Source organism: Erythrolamprus reginae, chromosome 7 (genome assembly GCF_031021105.1).
Source record: "Erythrolamprus reginae isolate rEryReg1 chromosome 7, rEryReg1.hap1, whole genome shotgun sequence".
Taxonomy (NCBI): Eukaryota; Metazoa; Chordata; class Lepidosauria; order Squamata; family Dipsadidae; genus Erythrolamprus; species Erythrolamprus reginae.
The window spans coordinates 73,389,695-73,410,362 of NC_091956.1; the positions used below are offsets into that span (position 1 = coordinate 73,389,695).

Genomic DNA, 20,668 nt, shown 5'->3' on the forward strand with positions numbered 1-20,668 from the left:
ACAATAGCACGCCCGTGCGCTCTGCTGCCACTTTATCATGATCAGATTGTAGAGACATGTTTTCTGAAGAGAAGATGTGAACACTTGAGTGAGAGAGAAAGAATGAAAAAAGAGAGGGATTGTTTGTTTGTTTCCTTGCATGCGTAAACATTATTCTGACTTTAAAATTGGCACTGAGTCCTGATTATTCCTAATTTTTAAATATTGGGCTCTGGTATTTTATTGAAACATTTTAATAGTTACTGCTAGGCAAGGGTCAAGGAATGAACTGAACTTGTCTAGAGGGGGCATCCCTAGATCATATGCTGCAACGTTCAACCTGTCAATGACTACTTCAGCTTCAATCGCAACAACACAAGAGCACGCAACAGATTCAAACTTAATATTAACCGCTCCAAACTTGACTGTAAAAAATATGACTTTAGCAACCGAGTTGTCGAAGCGTAGAACTCATTACCTGACTCAGTAGTGTCAACCCCTAACCCCCAACATTTTTCCCTTAGACTATCCACGATTGACCTCTCCAGGTTCCTTAGAGGTCAGTAAGGGGCGTGCATAAGTGCACCAGTGTGCCTTCCGTCCCCTGTCCAATTGTCTCTCCTTATCTCATTTATCTTTTCTTCCTTTCAAATCTGTTCACCTATACTTTTATATCTTTTCTTCTATTATTTTCTTTATTTATATTATTACATATCTATTCTCTTCAATGTGTATTTTGTATTGGACAAAATAAATAAATAAATATTCTGACTTTAAAATTGGCACTGAGTCCTGATTATTCCTAATTTTTAAATATTGGGCTGTGGTATTTTAATGAAATATTTTAATAGTTACTGCTAGGCAAGGGTCAAGGAATGGACTGAACTTGTCTAGAGGGGGCATCCCTATGATGGGGATAGAGACATCTGGGAGATTATTCTATGAATATACAGGTTTTAGTGTACTTTCCTGCCCAGATATAGCTAGGCTTCGATTTACAACTACAGTGATCCCCCGATCATTGCGAGGGTTCCGTTCCAGGACCCCCCGCAACGAGCGGGTTTTCGCAAAGTAACGCTGCGGAAGTAAAAACACCATCTGCACATGCGCAGATGGTGTTTTTACTTCCCAGCAGCGAGGAGCCGAAGATTGGGGTTTCCCCGCCGCCCACGCAAACTCCTCGCTGCTGCCGCGCCTGCCGCTCGCCCGCCCTGAAAGGGAAAGCCCCCCCAGGCCGGCTCCGATCCCCCCAGGCCGGCTCCGATCCCCCAGGCCGGCTCCGATCGTTTTAAAACAGGCGCGCCGCTTCTCCGCTGACTCCTGGCGAACTTCCCCGCCTTAGGAGTCAGCGGAGAAGCGGCGCGCCTGTTTTAAAAGATCGGAGCCGGCCTGGGGGGGCTTTCCAGCAACCCCCGATCCCGGGTTGGGGGCTTGGGGGTTGCTGGAAAGCCCCCCCAGGCCGGCTCCGATCGTTTTAAAACAGGCGCGCCGCTTCTCCGCTGACTCCTGGCGAACTTCCCCGCTTTAGGAGTCAGCGGAGAAGCGGCGCGCCTGTTTTAAAACGATCGGAGCCGGCCTGGGGGGGCTTTCCAGCAACCCCCAAGCCCGGGTTGGGGGCTCGGGGGTTGCTGGAAAGCCCCCCCAGGCCAGCTCCGATCTTTTAAAACAGGCGCGCCGCTTCTCCGCTGCCTCCTGGCGAACTTCCCGGGCGAAGGGCGAAGGGCAGGCGAGCGGCGAAGGGCGGGCGAAGGGCGGGTGGCCGGGCGAAGGGCGGGCGAGCGGCGAACGGCGGGTGGCCGGGCGAACGGCGGGCGAGCGGGTGCTGGGGGGGGGCTTCGCCCTCCCGCCAGCAAGAGGGGGAAGACCCAGGGAAGCCGCCCAGCAGCTGATCTGCCCGGCGCCATCTGCGCATGCGTGCCCATAGAAAAAAGGGCACGCATGCGCAGATGGTGTTTTGACTTCCAGGTTGAAAAATCGCAAATTAGCCTGTTCGCAATGGTCGGGAACGCAATAACCGGGGGATCACTGTATTCACTTAATGTTCAAAGATGATCCACAATCTGTTGTTGAAGTTATGACCGTTCCACCACCTCCTTGGTCATGTGATCTCAATTTGAGTGTTTGCCAAACATCTTCCATTTATAACAGCTGCAGCATCTTGGAGTGATTTGCAATTTTTCAAGCTAGTTTTTGAATAGTCAATTGCGGAAGCCAGGTTCGTTTAATTTGTAGTTTAAAAATTGGTTGTAAAATTGATACTGGTTATATAGTGAGTACTTAATGATTGTATCACTTAGTGACCAAAATTCTGCTCCTAATTGTGATTATATGTGGAGGACTACTTGTATGTAAACATCAGAAGGTCGTTGGTTTATGGAATTCACTTCCAGAAGAGGTCGTGACAGCTGTCAGCCTTGATAGCTTCAAGGCAGGATTAGACAGATTCATGGATGCCAAGTGTATCGGTCGTTATTGAAACAGATGTCCATGTGCCGCCTCTATGTTGGTTGAGGCAAGCAGGATTCCCTTGAGTACCATTTGTTGGGGGTCAAGGGAAGGGGAGGGTTTTGCCTTCTCTTTCTGCTCAAGATCCCCATATACAATTGGTAGGCCACTGTGTGACACAGAATGCTCCACTCGATGGGCTTTGGCCTGATTCAGCAGAGCTCTTCTTATGCTCTTATGTTCTTATCACATTCTCACAAACACTTACATAAATATTGCAACTGGGTTTTCATTGCAGTGCAAGGGAGAATTTTCAAGAATGGATTAGTTCAAATTGCTGGTGAGACCAAATTGCTAGTGAGACCACATTTGGAATACTGTGTTCAGTTCTGGAGACCTCACCTACAAAAAGATATTGACAAAATTGAACGGGTCCAAAGACGGGCTACAAGAATGGTGGAAGGTCTTAAGCATAAAACGTATCAGGAAAGACTTAATGAACTCAATCTGTATAGTCTTGAGGACAGAAGGAAAAGGTGGGACATGATCGAAACATTTAAATATGTTAAAGGGTGAAATAAGGTTCAGGAAGGAAGTGTTTTTAATAGGAAAGTGAACACAAGAACAAGGGGACACAATCTGAAGTTAGTTGGGGGAAAGATCAAAAGCAACGTGAGAAAATATTATTTTACTGAAAGAGTAGTAGATCCTTGGAACAAATTTCCAGCAGACGTGGTTGGTAAATCCACAGTAACTGAATTTAAACATGCCTGGGATAAACATATATCCATTGTAAGATAAAATACAGGAAATAGTATAAGGGCAGACTAGATGGACCATGAGGTCTTTTTCTGCCGTCAGTCTTCTATGTTTCTGGTGGGAGAGTTAGCTTCCTCATCCCCAGGTAGCAGCTGTCTATAAAAAAAAGATCCCCATATACATTCTGGCTGAGGTTTTAAGGGAAACTATATATTAAAATCTTGAAGAGTTCTTCTGTCAGTTCAGCCTTTTGAATGTAGATAAGGATTACTTTCATCTTAGGGAGAACTTTTCATCAGGAAGCAAAGGGTCAGTGCCTGGCTAAAGGGAGCAGAGGGAGGGGAGGGACGGAGCCCTTGGAGAAAAAGGAAAAAGCATGCCAAAAAATTCTGGCAGATAAAGTCTTGGTGCTATGGAGAGGGGCAGCATACAAATCTAAATAATAATAATAATAATAATAATAATAATAATAATAATAATAATAATAAGTACATCCGTCTTTGATATCCACGTTTTTCAGGCTCCGAGTTGTAATAACACTTTATGATTGTGCGGTTCTCTGACATTGAGAATTTCTGCCGCTTTTTGATTTGTAAGCTTTGTTTGTTTTGTTCCTGTAGCTCAGCGGTCCCCAAACTACGGCCCGGGGGCCAGATGCGGCCCGCTGAGGCAATTTATCCGGCCCGCGGCAGCCCACGAGATTTTATCAATAGATATAATAAGCTCCCGAATCTCCTGTCAACTCACCGCGGTCTGCTGCTGAGCGAGGAGGCGGTACAGAGGCAAGGGGCGGGGAGGATAGGAGGGAGATAGAGAGAGAGGGAGAGAGAGAAAGAGGGAGAGATACAAAGAGGGAGAGAGAAAGAGAATGAGTGAGAGAAAGAAAGAGAGAAAGAAAGAGAGAGAGGGACAGAGAAAGAAAGAGAGAGAGAAAGAGGGAGAGATAGAGAGGAAGAGAGAAAGGGGGATAGATGGAAAGAGTGAGAGAGAGAGAGGGAAAAGAGAAAAATGAGAAAATGAGGGAGAGAAAATGAGGGAGAGGAAAATGAAGCAAATGAGAGAGAAGGAAGAAAAGAGAGAGGGAAGAGACAAATGGAGAGGAAGGAGGGAGGGAGGGAAGGAAGGAGAAATGGAGGGAGTTTGTTGATTTAAGTTTAAATTTACTTGTTAATAAAGAAGTATAAATTACTTTATTACTTAATTATTTAATTACTTCTTTATTTTAAATATTGTATTTGTTCCTATTTTGCTTTTTACTTTAAATAAGATTTGTGCAGTGTGCATAGGGATTTGTTCATAGGGTTTTTTTATAGTCCGGCCCTCCAACAGTCTGAGGGACAGTAAACTGGCCCCCTGTGTAAAAAGTTTGGGGAACCCTGCTGTAGCTCATTTGTCAATGGCTGCCCAGGTTCCACAGCAGCCACCGCGGTCCTTTTTATCCTGGGCGACGACCGAGCCAGTATGGACTTCTTTTTGTTTTGTCTCTCCATTAGCTTAAATGGGTTAGGTACGTTTAGTCTGGCTCCTCTGCTTTGACCTCTCTGGCAAGGTTAGACCTACCAGTAGTTTACACTACCACCGGCACAACTCTCAGCTTCATTGAAGCACACAAGCCCCACTACCACGACAAGGCGTACCCATCAGTGGGGTAGAGAAATTAGTGAAATATGAAGATCTAAAAATCGAGATGCAACGACTGGCATAAGCCTGTGAAAGTGGTCCCAGTGGTACTTGGCACGCTGGGCGCAGTGCCAAAGGATCTCAGCGGACATTTGAAAACCATTGGAATTAACAAAATCTCCATCTGTCAATTGCAAAAGGCCGCTTTACTGGGATCGGCAAACATAATTTGCCGCTACATCACGCAGTCCTAGGTGCTTGGGAAGCGCCCGACTGGTGATGAAATACGAAATCCAGCATAGTAATCTCGTTTGCTGTGTTGTACTGACATAATAATAATAATAATAATAATAATAATAATAATAATAATAATAATAATAATAAAAATAAATAAATGAAGGTTCTCTGTATCATTTGCTTATGATTGTTGTTGTTGTTGTACAGAAAAGAATCAGGCTATAGACACTTACTAGAGTTTGTGTTAGACAAATATCACAGGCATGATCTGAGGCCAATCAAATCTTGGGTCACTACTGAGCTAAAACTGCTGCTGGAGTAGCCAGAAAACATGAAAGGATAAAGACAACAACTTATGCTTAGTCTCTAGGGTAGCTCCTGCTTTTATTTCAAAATCAAGGTTCGTTGCTTGCTTTTGAAGTTTTGCTCAGAATGGAGCAGCAGGCAGAGGGCTCAATGTATTCATCTTAAGAAATATTCGAAAGTTTTCATTGGAGGTTTATGGCTACTTTATTTTATTGGAATGCATCAGTACTAAAGCCATATTAAAGTTTGCAAAAATGCAAAAATAAAGTGTTGGTTATGACCTATAAAGCCCTTCATGGCATTGGACCAAAATATCTCCGGGACCGCCTTCTGCCGCACAAATCCCAGCGACCAGTTAGGTCCCACAGAATTGGCCTTCTCCGGGTCCCGTCGACTAAACAATGCTGTTTGGTGGGACCCAGGGGAAGAGCCTTCTCTGTGGCGGCCCCGACCCTCTGGAACCAACTCCCCCAGAGATCAGAATTGTCCCCACCCTCCTCGCCTTTTGTAAGCCCCTTAAAACCCACCTCTGTCGTCAGGCATGGGGGAATTGAGATATCCCCTTCCCCCTAGGCCTATACAATTTATGCATGGTATGTTTGTGTGTATGTTTGGTTTTTAATGTGTCTTTTAATTATTTTAAATATTAGATTTGTTATATGTTGCTTCATTATTGTTGTTAACCGCCCCGAGTCTACGGAGAGGGGCGGCGTACAAATCAATCAATCAAACAAATAAATAAATAAATAAATAACTTCCTTGTAACTTCACAGGTATGTCCATGTTGTGTTTTTTATTTTGTTTTCTGGCAACAATACAAAAGTGGTTTGCATTGTTTTTGGGAAGTGGCTTGTCTTCCAGACCATTATCTTGCTATTTCCTGGTAATAATCTCCCATTCAAGTATTAATTATAGAATTTGGATTTTTGAGTCCAGCTAGAGATAGCCATCTTAGTGGACACTAAAACTAGAGATGTTAAGATAGATTCGATTCCTGAAGACTAGATGGACTTGGCTAGGCTTGTTCTCTGTGCTTTAACTAATGGTATAGAAGTGGTTGGAACAGCCATTCCTGGATATTTTTAAAATTTGTAACTACTGTACTGCTTTAGGCCTCTCTGAAGATGTCATAAAGTGTTAACCAGGTCTAGCTCAGTTTAATTCTAAGCACAGGTCAGGCCTGTTCTGTCAATTGCTGAGATGCTAAAGAATTAAGCAAATACAAGAACAATAGACACCATGAATAACACTCTGATCAACATCAGGATTCAGCTATATTCTTGCCAAAACACTGGGTTGGCCAATGTATAAGTACAGTACTCTTATGACTTAGTTGGCTGGGTTGTTACTTGACAATTCTCGGGGAAAAAACAGATTTTAAATAATTTGTGGGAGAAGCATAAGTCTCTTTTATTTAACTACTGCAAAGCATTATAAGATTTAATTGCACTGTATTGAATTAGATGGGATCTTGACTTAATATTTTAAAATAATGTTTGTGAAAAATACAAGACGCAGTTAACATGGTACAGTTAACATAACACAGAAAACCAGTATATCTGTCTGATCGCTTGTGTGAAGCCTTAGGAATATGTGCTAGAATTATCTTGACTACAGTTAGTGTCGTTTCAGCAATTTACATCTTACATAACGTATAGAATGAGATTGTATGTATTAAGTGAAATGAACTGTTTATTAGTGTAACTAAAAAGTCATGTGCTTTCATGGTACAGTATAAACAAAATATAATATCAATCAATAGAAAAACAAATAGGACTTTCCTGATAATGAAAATGTTCCATCTAAGTGCCTGGTGATCCTTCATTAGGAAGAACTTCCAGGGCTACATAACCTATGTATGTTTGGTTTTACAAATAAGGGTTTTTTAGCTGTTTTAGTATTGGATTTACATGCTGTTTTGTACTACTGTTGTTAGCCGCCCCGAGTCCATGAAGAGGGGCGGCATTTATTTATTTATTTATTTTATTTATTACTTAGATTTGTATGCCGCCCCTCTCCGAAGACTCGGGGCGGCTCACAACACGCAGAAACAAATCATAAATAATCTAAATTTTAAATTTTAAAGATTTAAAAAGACCCCATATACTAACAGACATAGACACAAGCATACCATATATAAATTAAACATGCCCAGGGGAAGATGTTTCAGTTCCCCCATGCCTGACGGCAAAGGTGGGTTTTAAGGAGTTTACGGAAGGCAGGAAGAGTAGGGGCAGTTCTAATCTCCGGGGGGAGTTGGTTCCAGAGGGCCGGTGCCACCACAGAGAAGGCTCTTCCCCTGGGGCCCGCCAACCAACATTGTTTAGTTGACGGGACCCGGAGAAGGCCCACTCTGTGGGACCTAATCGGTCGCTGGGATTCGTGTGGCAGGAGGCGGTCTCGGCATACAAATCCAATAAATAATAAATAATAATAATAATATTATTGAAGCATTGTAATTCCACCCATTTATGAATTTGTTTATTCTTTATATTCTTTATTCTCTATACTGATGTTAATCACCATTATAAAGATGTAACGGGATTTTAAAAGATAATTTATTATAATATTTCAAGACACATGTGCTTAAGAGGAGGAAGGAAGAGAAGGAAGGGAAAAAAGTAAGAAATGAATTTGGCATTTTCTTGGTTAAAAGCACTTATGTATTTTATTCACAAAATTTACATAGCACACAATGACTTTTCAGGATGTGTTATCTTAAGTTAAATTTGCTAGGCAGCCTATGTAGTTTGTGGCTCTTGGACTGCGTGTAGCTTTTACCATAATAACAACTAGGTTTCAGTCATAATTATTCAGATTCTTGGGCTGAAGGATCTCAGTTTTCTCTTAGTCTGCTAGAAGAAAGAATTGGGTTGGAAGCAGAAGAAAAGATTTACTAGTTTATTGATTATTTAAGATGTGTCAACTTTCAATTTTCAATCATTGGGGTGCTCAAAAGTTGTGATATGCTTGAGGGTTGTGAAGATATTTTGGTTACTTTAATATAATTTAGACATGCTTGGCAAGTAACTACATAAATATCACAACTATGTAAAATTTCAACTACAAAGATAGTTTTTCTCGATGACCCATGGTGGCCCAGTGGTTAGAATGTAGTATTGCACGCTGACTCTGCCCATGGAAGGAGTTCAATCTTGACCAGCTCAAGGTAGAGTGAGTGAGCCTTTTATCATTCTAAGGTCAGAACAATAATGACCCACACTGTTGGGGGCAATATGCTGAATCTGTAAATCAATTAGAGCAGTAGTTCTCAACCTGGCCGGTCGGGATCCCTTTGGGGATCGAATGACAGTTTCACAGGAGTCGCCTTAGACCATGGGAAAAGACAAATTTCCCATGGTGTGAGGAACTAAAGCTTCTATTATGGCGCCTCGGAACATATCGAACCAATCAGGCATTTATAGTGGGTGTGTCCTGACTTTCTTGCCAATCAACTTAAAGCTCTGTTGGTAGAATTGGCACTAGAGTTATGGTTGGGGGTCTTCACAAAATGAGGAACTGTATTAAGGGGTTGTGCCATTAGAAAGGTTGAGAATCACTGAGTGTTGTAAAGCACTATGAAGCAGTATATAAGGGCTATTGCTTTTAGATAATCTAACAGTGCACCCATCACTTCTGTAACACTGTTAGTCCACCTTGTTGCTGGTAATCCTCTTATTTACTTCCAATCTTGGGCCTAGAAAGTTTAGAACTAAGACGCCTTAAACAAGATCTAGGTATTGCCCACAAGATCATATGCTGCAACGTCCTGCCTGTCGGCGACTACTTCAGCTTCAGCCACAACAACACAAGAGCACACAATAGATTTAAACTTAATATTAACCGCTTCAAACTTGACTGTAAAAAATATGACTTCAGTGACCGAGTTGTCGAAGCGTGGAACTCATTACCGGACTCCATAGTGTCATCCCCAAACCCCCAACACTTAGATTATCTACGGTTGACCTATCCAGATTCCTAAGAGGTCATTAAGGGGCGAGTACAAGTGCACTAGAGTGCCTTCCGTCCTCTGTCCTATTGCTCTCCTATATCTCCTATACCTTTCTTCTATTCCTATATCTCTTCTATTCTTTCATTGATATGTTCTATTACTATACCTTCTTTTCTATTATTTCTTAGATATATTCTACTATGAGTATCTCCTTTATAACCTTCATCATGTATTTTACTATGTGTATATAGATATATACTGTTCTGTCTGGCTCTCTGGTAGACTTCTCCCAAAAATTCACAGGTACAAATTTCAGACACACACACACGTTTGAAAATTCAAAACAATGTTCTTTATAATGAAAAGTCACTTAAACTAAGCCCTCTTTTGGTATAGCAAAGAGCACTCGTCTCCAAACAAACTTGTAATTTGTACAAGTCCCTTATCAGTTCTATGATACTTAGCTTGCAGCTGTGAGGCAATTCACAGTCCTTCCTCTTTCACAAAGTGAAACACACTTTGCTCTGGTTTAGTTTCAAAGCAGGGAAAAATCAGCACACAAAAGGTCAAAGTCAGCAAGGCAGGCACGAAACACAACGATCAGATAATCCTCCACAATGGCCAAACCTATAGGCTGCTATTTATAGCAGCCTCACTAATTACCACAGCCCCACACAACCACAGGTGGCCTCATTTACTTTGATAATACTCTCTCAGTCGTTGTTGCCTATGCATCGCTCTCCGCATGCGTGGCTGTATCATTAACTCTTGTTCTGAATCCAAGGAGGAGCTAGATAATTCATCTCCTTCTGAGCTGTCTGCCACACTCTCCTCCTCCCTGTCACTCATGTCTTCTTGGTCAGAGGAGCCTTCATCAGCAGATTCCACCAGGGGCAAAACAGGCTTGCAGCATGTGGATATCTCCCCCACATCCACAGTCCTTGGGGCAGGAGCTGGGCCAGAGCTAACCACAACATATACCCACTAAAACCCTCATTGTGTATTGGACTAACTAACTAACTAACTAAATAACTAAACAAACAAACAAACAAACAAATAAATACTTTTCCCAACGTTAAAGCCTTTCCCAAAGACAGAAAGAGGGGAGGAATAGAAAACAGGTCAGAATGGGACGGGCAAATATTTATCAAAGAATGGTAGCTCTCCCACATGTGACATTTACTGTAGCCAATCCTTTCTTCTACTGTATATAGCCTACACTTGCTATGTAGTCTACAACATATTTCTCTGGATGAATTGCAATTCTAGACAGGAGAAAGACTTTTAATTAAAAAATAACATAATGTAGGAATTAGGTGAGCCTCAGGAGGTGGGGGGTGGGGTGTCATAATGATATAACAACTGAAATGACTCCTAGCATCCACCTATGTTCCTCATTATCTGCAAAGGCAGATAATGAAATACTGGCACAATATTATTGTATATCCCTGTACGAGTAAGCAGCCTAACTTATTTTCACCAGTTGAAATTTAAGAATTGTTGTCATTATAATGATCTGAGAATTGACAGGTACAATTTGGTTCATATTTCTTTCTCAGTGGAACTGTATTATTATTTGGAAGTATGTTTACATTTTCTTATGATATTTAGAATTATCCTTGTTTTTGCTATGCAGAATAATTTTATTCCACCTATAATGACTAAAAATAACAATTCGGATTCTTTTACTCTGCCTGAAATGATACCTTTTGTTGCCTTTTGCAGATTAATATTTTGGATGCCAAAAGAAGTATGAATATTGGGATTTTTCTCAAACAGTTTAAAAAGTAAGTTATTCTCCTGCTATTGTAATTATTACATTAATGATAACATAACATCAAGAAAAGCGATATATCCAGCCACAAATAGTGTAATTACAGACTTAATTTAACTTGAAAAGGCATTCAAGCTGTTAATAACCTTATCTTATATTTGGGTTAACCTTACATTTTCATTTTAAGCAATAATTTTGAAATTTAACCTTACATTTTCATTTTAAGCCATAATTTTGAAATTTTAGGCAATACACAATACTACAATATTAGAGGTAATTTTAGTTAAAATAAGCTACTGACATTTAAATTAGACTATAATATATTTTTGATAATATGAAAATTTCGTGACAGTAAGGACAATAGTTTGATATTAATGTCTTTTTAAGAACAGTTGTGTTTATTTCAGATGAACTTGCTCAGAGGCAAAAATAATACATTTAAATACTTTTGCTATTGAAAATTGTTTTGGATCATCTCATGATATTTTTTAAAAAAAATATGTATTCTTCTTTCCTTAACATTCCAGATGTGCTGGGTTTCATCCTATAATTCCTAACCAGCATTAGATGTAATGAGAATTCTAAAAACTGAAAATTTGAAGCCTTAGGTATAAGGTTGATAAAAGTTGTTAGAAATCACATGTTCCTAAACTAAAATATATTTTCTATTCTGTTGTCTCGTTAAGATCACTTGACTCCATAATTGAAGATCTTCACAGTGGAAAAGACTTCTATAGCTCTGAGACCTTACGTGAGCTTCTTAAATTATTGCCAGAATGTGAGGAGGTAAGAATAGGATTGTCTGCTATTGAAAACCACTTGGAAACCACGTTGATTGAATCAGAATGCAACAGCATAGGCAGAAATGGGCATGACTCAGTATGGCTGTGTGATAATTCTGCTTCATAAGCTGCACTGGTTGCCAGAGCAATTCATTTTGAGTAAGACATGGCATCAGGGGTGGGATTCAAACATTTTTTACTATTGGTTCTGTGGGCGTGGCTTGGTGGGTGAGGTGTGGCAAGGTGGGCATGGCTAGGGGGGCATGGTAGAGGAAGAATACATTCACTCCTCACTCCAGGGGAAGTTTACTTCAAAATCCCCATTTCTTCCTGATCAGCTAGGACTCGGGAGGCAGAGAATAGATGGTGGTGGGGCCAGTCAAAGGTAGTACAGTAATACCTCGTCTTACGAACTTAATTGGTTCCGGAAGTAGGTTCGTAAGGCGAAAAGTTCGTAAGACGAAACATTGTTTCCCATAAGAAACAATGTAAAAGCGATTAATGCGTGCAAAAAAAAAAAAATGCAAAATGGCGCTCCGCTGGGCGCCACTGCCCGGCTGTCACCTTTTAAAACAGCCGGGGGGCTTCTCGGCGTTCTCCCGAACGCCGAACCCGTAAGTTCAGGTTCGGGTTCTGGAGGCCACCGAGAAGTGCCTGGCTGTTTCAGAAGGTTACAGCCGGGCGGCGGCGCTTGGCAGAGCGTCATTTTTGCGATCGGCAGCGGCGTCTTCAGCCGATCTGGAGGCTGGAAAGGAGGTGGGGAATCCCAATAGGGAATTCCATGGGCGGAGCTTTGACGTCACGAAGACGTCCGACTGGTGGGAAAATTCAGAGTCTGGATTGGCTGGCTTAGCCTGGCAGCAAGGGATATAAATAGCTGCCAGGGGCGGCCATCTTCTTGTTACACCATTGTTATCAAGAGTTGCTGTTGATTTTGCAATAAAGTGAGAGTGGTTATTTCTGAACCTGTCCGCCTCCTTCATTGGCTGGATTCTTCCGGTACATGCTGGCAGAGTTGGTGTGCACCAGACTCTAATTAAAGAGTTGGGATTCACAAAACCTCTCTTCACAGCATCTGCTCTCTGGATGGTGGTTCTACCTGAGATCTATGCGGCTTCCACCCAGTTTACATACCGTTAGACCTTGAAAGACCCAGTTGTTCTCAAAACATCTTTACTGAATGTGTTTTTGTTTTTATTGTTTATTACACTATGAGTTGTCTACAGTTGGTTTGGAATTAGGTACCCACCTAAATGGCATGAAATAAATAGCAAAATAAACCTACAGTCCTATTTCTGGAGAAAGAAGAGAAACTTAAACTCTTAAAATTATAGCATAGAACTAAAAAGAAAATGTACTAGCCATGATATGTGTATCTTATACAACTAGTTTCACACTTAGTTTTCAACAGACATTATGTATGTCTTGAAATTTATTTATTTATTTATTTATTATTTGGATTTGTATGCCGCCCCTCTCCGAAAACTCCGAAATACACATTAGGTATTAGGTTTGGGTGACAAAATAAAATGCCACCAAAAAACTCCATCTGAGAAGGACCATTTACAGTAATACCTCGTCTTACGAACTTAATTGGTTCCCGGAGGAGGTTCGTAAGGCAAAAAGTTCGTAAGACGAAACATTGTTTTCCATAGGAAACAATGTAAAATGAATTAATGCGTGCAAAACCCCCCGCAAAAAACGCTGCCGCCCGGCTGTCACCTTTTGAAATAGCCGGGCGCTTCTCAGCGTTCTCCTAATGCCAAACCCAGAAGTTCGGCAAAAGTTCGGGTTCGGGTGGCCGCCAAGAAGCCCCGCCGCTCGGCTGTCGCCTTTTGAAACAGCCAGGGGGATTCTCGACGGCCTCCGAACGCCGAACCTGGAGGTTTGGCAAAAGTTCGGGTTTGGCGTTCGGGTTCGGGAAGACGCCGAGAAACCCCCCCTCCCCATTTCAAAAGGCGACAGCCGGACGGTGGGGCTTCTCGGCGGCCACCCGAACCTGAACTTTTGCCGAACTTCCGGATTCAGCATTTGGGTGGCAGGTTCGTAAGATGGAAAAGGTTCGGAAGAAGACGCAAAAAATTTCCGAACCCCGGGTTCGTATCTCAGATTGTTCGTATGGCGAGGGGTTCGTATCATGAGGTACCACTGTATTTCAGTTATAGAAATGGGAAGACTATTCTGAGCAGAAGAAAAAAACATTTTAAAAAATTTCATAGACTTATCAAGAAATGAGCTTTTTTTTTTAAAAAAAAAGGTGTAGCAGAGATATAAATACAGTACAAACCATAATAAGGGACAACCTACAGTCCTCAAGACCATGAACAGTAGCTACTAAACAGAAACGAATGGAATCTTGAGATGTAGAAAAACATCTAAAAAAGCAGTATACAGTGATCCCTCGATTATCGCGAGGGTTCCGTTCCAAGACCCCTCGCGATAATCGATTTTTCGCGATGTAGGGTTGCGGAAGTAAAAACACCATCTGCGCATGTGCGCCCTTTTTCCATGGCCGCGCATGCGCAGATGGTGGAGTTTGCGTGGGTGGCGGGGAAACCTGGATCTTCGTCTGCTCGCTGCTGCTGCGGCCGCCCAGCAGCTGATCTGCTCGGCGGCAGCAGCGAGGAGCCGAATTGGGCTTTCCCCTTTGCGTGGGCGGCGGGGAAACCCCGATTCGGCTCCTCGCTGCTGCCGCCGATCAGATCAGATGCTGGGCGGCCGCGGCAGCAGCGAGGAGCCAAATCGGGCTTTCCCCTTTGCGTGGGCGGCGGGGAAACCCCGATTCGGCTCCTCGCTGCTGCCGCCGAGCAGATCAGATGCTGGGCGGCCGCGGCAGCAGCGAGGAGCCGAATCGGGCTTTCCCCTTTGCGTGGGCGGCGGGGAAACCCCGATCTTCGTCTGCTCGCTGCTGCTGCAGCAGCAGCGAGCAGACGAAGATCGCGGTTTCCCCGCCGCCCACGCAAAGGGGAAACCCCGGCTCCTCGCTGATGCCCCCGCTCGCCTGCCCGCCCGCCAGCAAGAGGGGGAGAGATAGAGAAAGAGAGAGAAGGAAAGAAAGAGATGAGAGAGGGAGGAAGAGAGTGTGAGAGAGGAAGAAGCAAGATAGAGAAAGAGAGAGAGAAAGACAGATGAGAAAGGAAGGAAGAGAGTGACGTCATCAGGTGGGAAAAATCGCGATATAGCGTTTCGCGAAGATCGAGATCGCGAAACTCGAGGGATCACTGTAATAGACTTTCTTGTAAATGGGGTGAGGAGGAAGGAATTGAAAATATTGCTATTGCATCATGGCAGTGAAGATTCTCAGTTTCTCATGGTAATTTCATTTGAGCACTCTCTCTTTTCCATCTCTCTCTCCCTCTGTGTATCTGAAAGAAGTATAAAATATTTAATTAGATGCATATTTAACATATAATTTATATATAATAACCTCAAAATTATATAGCATTTTGGACTTTTGGAATGGTATTTTAGAAACTGGACTCCCATAAATGTGAAGGGTGCTAGATTCAGTTTTTTAAAAGGTAGCTTAAGAAGTTGGATTGCTAAAACTCTTTTACCATCAAATAAGACTAATGTGAAGGAGAAAGAAAAAGCCAATGTGCAAAGAACAAGGATGAGAGAAAACTTCTGTTTAGCAAGACTGCAAGTAAATATGTTTGGTGTCATGAATGTTTTTCTTTTACCTTAAAATTAACATGCTTGAACTTGAACACATCATTTCAGACACATTAGAAGTATGAAAGTATTCAGCTAGAAATCTCCCTTCAACAACATCTTGTTTTGATACAAACATATCTTTTTTAAGTTAAAAATTGAGTCAAGTAAAACCGGCATGTTAATAATCAAGCTAAGGCAGCTGTTAAGACTCTATATAGGACAAGGCTATTTTAAATGTCTCAAACTCTATAAAGTAGGGGCAACAAATTAATAATCTGATGTTAACATTTAACTGTATGGTTTTTCCACTTGGTGTCACACTTTTGGGAAAAGCAAGTTTTGTGTATAAATCTAAAACCACAAATCTCAAATTTTGCCAGTGTTTATTCATAAGACACAGTAAATGATTCCACTAAAAAGAAAGTCCCATCTTGACCCAGTACTCTTATTATTATTATAATTATTTATTAGATTTGTATGCCGCCCCACTCCGTAGATTCGGGGCGGCTCACAACAATAACAAAGACAATGTAAGAACAAATCTAATAATTTAAAAAACACTAAAAACCCCATTATTAAAAGCAAGCATACACACATACACACCATGTATAAACTGTATAGGCCTGGGGGAGATGTTTCAGTTCCCCCATGCCTGATGGCAGAGATGTGTCTTAAGAACTTTACGAAAGGCAAGGAGGATGGGGGCAGTTCTAATCTCCGGGGGGAGCTGGTTCTAGAGGGTCGGGGCCGCCACAGAGAAGGCTCTTCTCCTGGGTCCCGCCAAACGACATTGTTTAGTCGACGGGACCCTATAGGGAACAGGAATGTCTTTTAAAATATAGCATAAAGTCAGGTATTACTTTATGCTGATTTTATTAATTGATTTTCCTTCTTCCCATTTTAGGCTCAGGGTGGTGGGAAGATCTTGACTGCCCTTTAAATCACAGGAAGGAAGAGTTAGGATAAAAAAGGTTATTTAAAAAAATGGCCAGGCCGTTCCCATGGTGGTTACATTTGTGAACTGTTGTTTATGCACCTTACTTAATTTACATTGATACAGATTTTTTTTTCATTTAGAGTAAGTCATTGTATTGCCTACTTTACAGCTTAAATCCTTGAAATACTTCCCATGTTTAAGTAGAAAGTTGATTCTCTTGTTTCAAGTAGATGTTCTGTACAGCATCTGCTCAAGTAACAAAGTCCCTTTCATTAGTGATCTGTGAAGTTGAGAATTGGGCACTCAATGACTCTTCATCTACCAGTGCATACAAGAAAGCTGGGAACATTTAGAAATCAAATACAATGGCTTTGTACCATTTGTACCATGCTAAGTGATATGCACTGCTTCAACAAAGTTTCTAAATAATTTAGAATTGGGTTTGGAGATGAGGAACATAGTTCTGGGTTGTCTGACCAATTCCTGGTTTCTGCCCACTTTTTTTTTATAGCTGTCTAGCATTTCTAGATGATTAGAAGTTTGTTTGGGTGCAAAAATCAAACTAGACTGAGACAGGAAATCTAAAAAAAAAAAATCATATTTCTCGTTTCAAGCATTACACTAAATCACATTTGCAATAGATATATGGTTATTATGATGTTTCTAGAGGCTTCTAGAGTTGTTAACCTGATCCTACGCAGCTTCTGCTCTGGCAATTTCACACTACTCACCAGAGCCTACAAAACTTTTGCCAGACCCATCCTTGAATACAGTTCATCTGTCTGGAACCCATACCACATCTTGGATATCAACACCTTTGAAAATGTCCAAAGATACTTCACCAGAAGAGCCCTTCACTCCTCCACTCGAAACAGAATACCCTATGAAAGCAGACCATCAATCCTAGGTCTAGAAAGCTTAGAACTACGTCGCCTAAAACACGATCTAAGTATTGCCCACAAGATCATATGCTGCAACGTTCTACCTGTCAATGACTACTTCAGCTTCAGTCGCAACAACACAAAAGCACACAACAGATTTAAACTTAATATTAACTGCTCCAAACTCGACTGTAAAAAATATGACTTCAGCAACCGAGTTGTCGAAGTGTGGAACTCATTAACTGACTCAGTAGTGTCAACCCCTAACCCCCAACATTTTTCCCTTAGACTATCCACCATTGACCTCTGCAGGTTCCTTAGAGGTCAGTAAGGGGCGTGCATAAGTGCACCAGTGTGCCTTCCGTCCCCTGTCCAATTGTCTCTCCTTATCTCATTTATCTTTTCTTCCTTTCAAATATGTTCACCTATACTTTTATATCTTTTCTTCTATTCTTTTCTTTTGTTTATATTATTACATATCTATTCTCTTCAATGTGTATTATGTATTGGACAAAATAGAGAGAGAGAGAGAGAGAGAGAGAGAGAGAGAGAGAGAGAGAGAGATAAATCTTTGAATTTGGTCATTAGATTTACTCAAAAAACCAGTGGAAACAAACCTTGAATTCAACCATATCATTTCAACTCCCACAGTTATTCTTTAGTCAATAATAAACAATATTAAATAGTCCTATAATACAGGGTATTAGTGAAACAAAGATGTTAGATTGTATTGTACTGAATGACAGAACATAGAAATTTTTTGAATGTGACATACCGTAATCTTGTAAGAAAGGGCCTATGGGCTGTTTCACAATTCTTTTCTCTCTTTAGACTGCTACCTACCTTCTTGGCTGATCAATCTAATGCTTCAGTCCTATTTCCTATGCTAAACAAAATACAAAGTAAAAGTTGGAAAAGGATAGGATTGCACTTTTCTGAATGTGCAAGAGGAAAAATGCCTGTCTGAAAATCATTAAATTCTACCTTGCACGTATTTTCCTATCATTAGTGATGAACCTGCTATATTCCAAAAACTTAACTTACATATTATATCCAACTGTGGATGGTTCCAATGCTGTTTCAATAATATATGGATTTTTATATGATAGTAGATGCTACATCAATATCACTAGCTAAAAATGAAGTGCAAATTTATTTTTGTGTTATAGAATAGAATAGAATTTTTATTGGCCAACTGTGATTGGACACACAAGGAATTTGTCTTGGTGCAGATGCTCTCAGCTTACATAAAATAAAATATACATTTGTCAAGAATCATGTGGTACAACACTTAATGATTGTCATAGGGGTCAAATAAGCAATGAAGAAGCAATATTAATAAAAATCTTAGGATATAAGCAATAAGTTTCAGTCATACAGTCAACATGGGAGGAAATGGGTGAAAGGAATGATGAGAAAAACTAGTAGAATAGAAGTGCAGATTTAGTAGAAAGTCTGACAGTGTTGAGGGAATTATTTGTTTAGTAGAGTGATGGCGTTGGGAAAAAAACTGTTCTTGTGTCTAGTTGACTTGGTGAGCAGTGCTCTGTAGCGACGTTTTGAGGGTAGGGGTTGAAACAATTTGTGTCCAGGATGTGAGGGGTCAGTAAATATTTTCCCCACCCTCTTTTTGACTCGGGCAGTATACAGATCCTCAATGGAAGGCAGGTTGGCAGCAATTGCTTTTTCTGCAGTTCTGATTGTCCTCTGAAGTCTGTGTCTGTCCTGTTGGGTTGCAGCACCAAATCAGACAGTTAAAGAGGTGCAGATGACAGACTCAGTGATTCCTCTGTAGAACTGTATCAGCAGTTCCTTGGGCAGTTTGAGCTTCCTGAGCTGGTGCAGAAAGAACATCTTTGAAAAGCTCCAGTGTTTTGCTAAAGTTTTATAAAGCAAATATTTGACTTCAAACACTTGCAGGAAAAGAAGTGTTGCTAGAAAGGCTATGCAGCTTTGAAAATATTTTTTTTAAAGTAATATTTAAAAGTGTTAGATGCATACTTTTTTAGAAAAAGATTTTGTTTGTATATTGGAAATTAAGTATCAGCTCCTTATAATATTTTAATTTATTGGCCATTCATTTCCAGTAGACTTTGAGCTGTGCCCAAAACTAAAGCATAACGACTGCTGAAAATATTAAGAGAGGCTGTAGTGACAAAATCCATGAAACAAAATACGGGCAATTAAACAAATAACAAAAGGTAACTAATGCCCTTGAACCTATTGCTTGCCGGCAGCAGGGTCATCTTGAAGTTGTTCTCTCTTTTCTTGTAACCCACCAAATTTTCACAGCTTTAGAAATCCTCATTATATGCACAAAATATATATAGTGATGTTTCTGGTTTGTGTGTAAGGAGTTGTAGAATGAAAATTGATAATATTTTGTTTCGTAGCTATACATTGCAACTTTTGAAATATTCTTGCTATGGAAGCACGTACTGTAGTAAAAATAGTTTGTAAATAGAAACATAGAAGACTGACAGCAGAAAAAGACCTCATGGTCCATCTAGTCTGCCCTTATACTATTTCCTGTATTTTATCTTACGATGGATATATGTTTATCCCAGGCATGTTTAAATTCAGTTACTGTGGATTTACCAACCTGTATTTTATCTTACAATGGATATATGTTTATCCCAGGCATGTTTAAATTCAGTTACTGTTGATTTACCAACCAGGTCTGCTGGAAGTTTGTTTCAAGGATCTACTACTCTTTCAGTAAAATAATATTTTCTCACGTTGCTTTTGATCTTTCCCCCAACTAACTTCAGATTGTGTCCCCTTGGTCTTGTGTTCACTTTCCTATTAAAAACACTTCCCTCCTGAACCTTATTTAACCCTTTAACATATTTAAATGTTTCGATCATGTCCCTCCTTTTCCTTCTGTCCTCCAGACTATACAGAGTGAGTTCACTAAGTCTTTCCTGATACGTTTTATGCTTCAGACCTTCCACCATTCTTGTAGCCCATCTTTGGACCCGTTCAATTTTATCAATATCTTTTTGTAGGTGAGGTCTCCAGAACTGAACACAGTATTCCAAATGTGGTCTCACCAGCACTCTATAGAAAGGGATCACAATCTCCCTCTTCCTGCTTGTTATACCTCTAGCTATGCAGCCAAGCATCCTACTTGCTTTTCCTACTGCCCGACCACACTGCTCACCCATATCTTTTTGAACTATCCATAGTCTTTTTGAATCTTTTTGAACTATCCATAATCTATCAGGACTGTGACCTGCAATTTGATTAGAGCTTTATCTAAGCCCAATTAATAGATAAAAAGTGGAGTCAACAAACAATACTCAAACATTGTAGTTACGTTATGACTTTGTTGACAGA

The 20,668-nt window shown here is 40.9% G+C and overlaps 1 protein-coding gene across 1 annotated transcript in view; it reads left to right on the forward strand.

The window, feature by feature from the left end:
* Nucleotides 1-20,668, forward strand: part of FHDC1 (FH2 domain containing 1) — an 81,757-nt gene that overhangs the window by 33,004 nt on the left and 28,085 nt on the right. The window contains exons 3-4 of the mRNA XM_070757832.1: nt 11,024-11,085; nt 11,759-11,858. Coding sequence (XP_070613933.1) covers nt 11,024-11,085; nt 11,759-11,858 — 162 coding nt within the window. The remainder of the gene's footprint in view (nt 1-11,023; nt 11,086-11,758; nt 11,859-20,668) is intronic.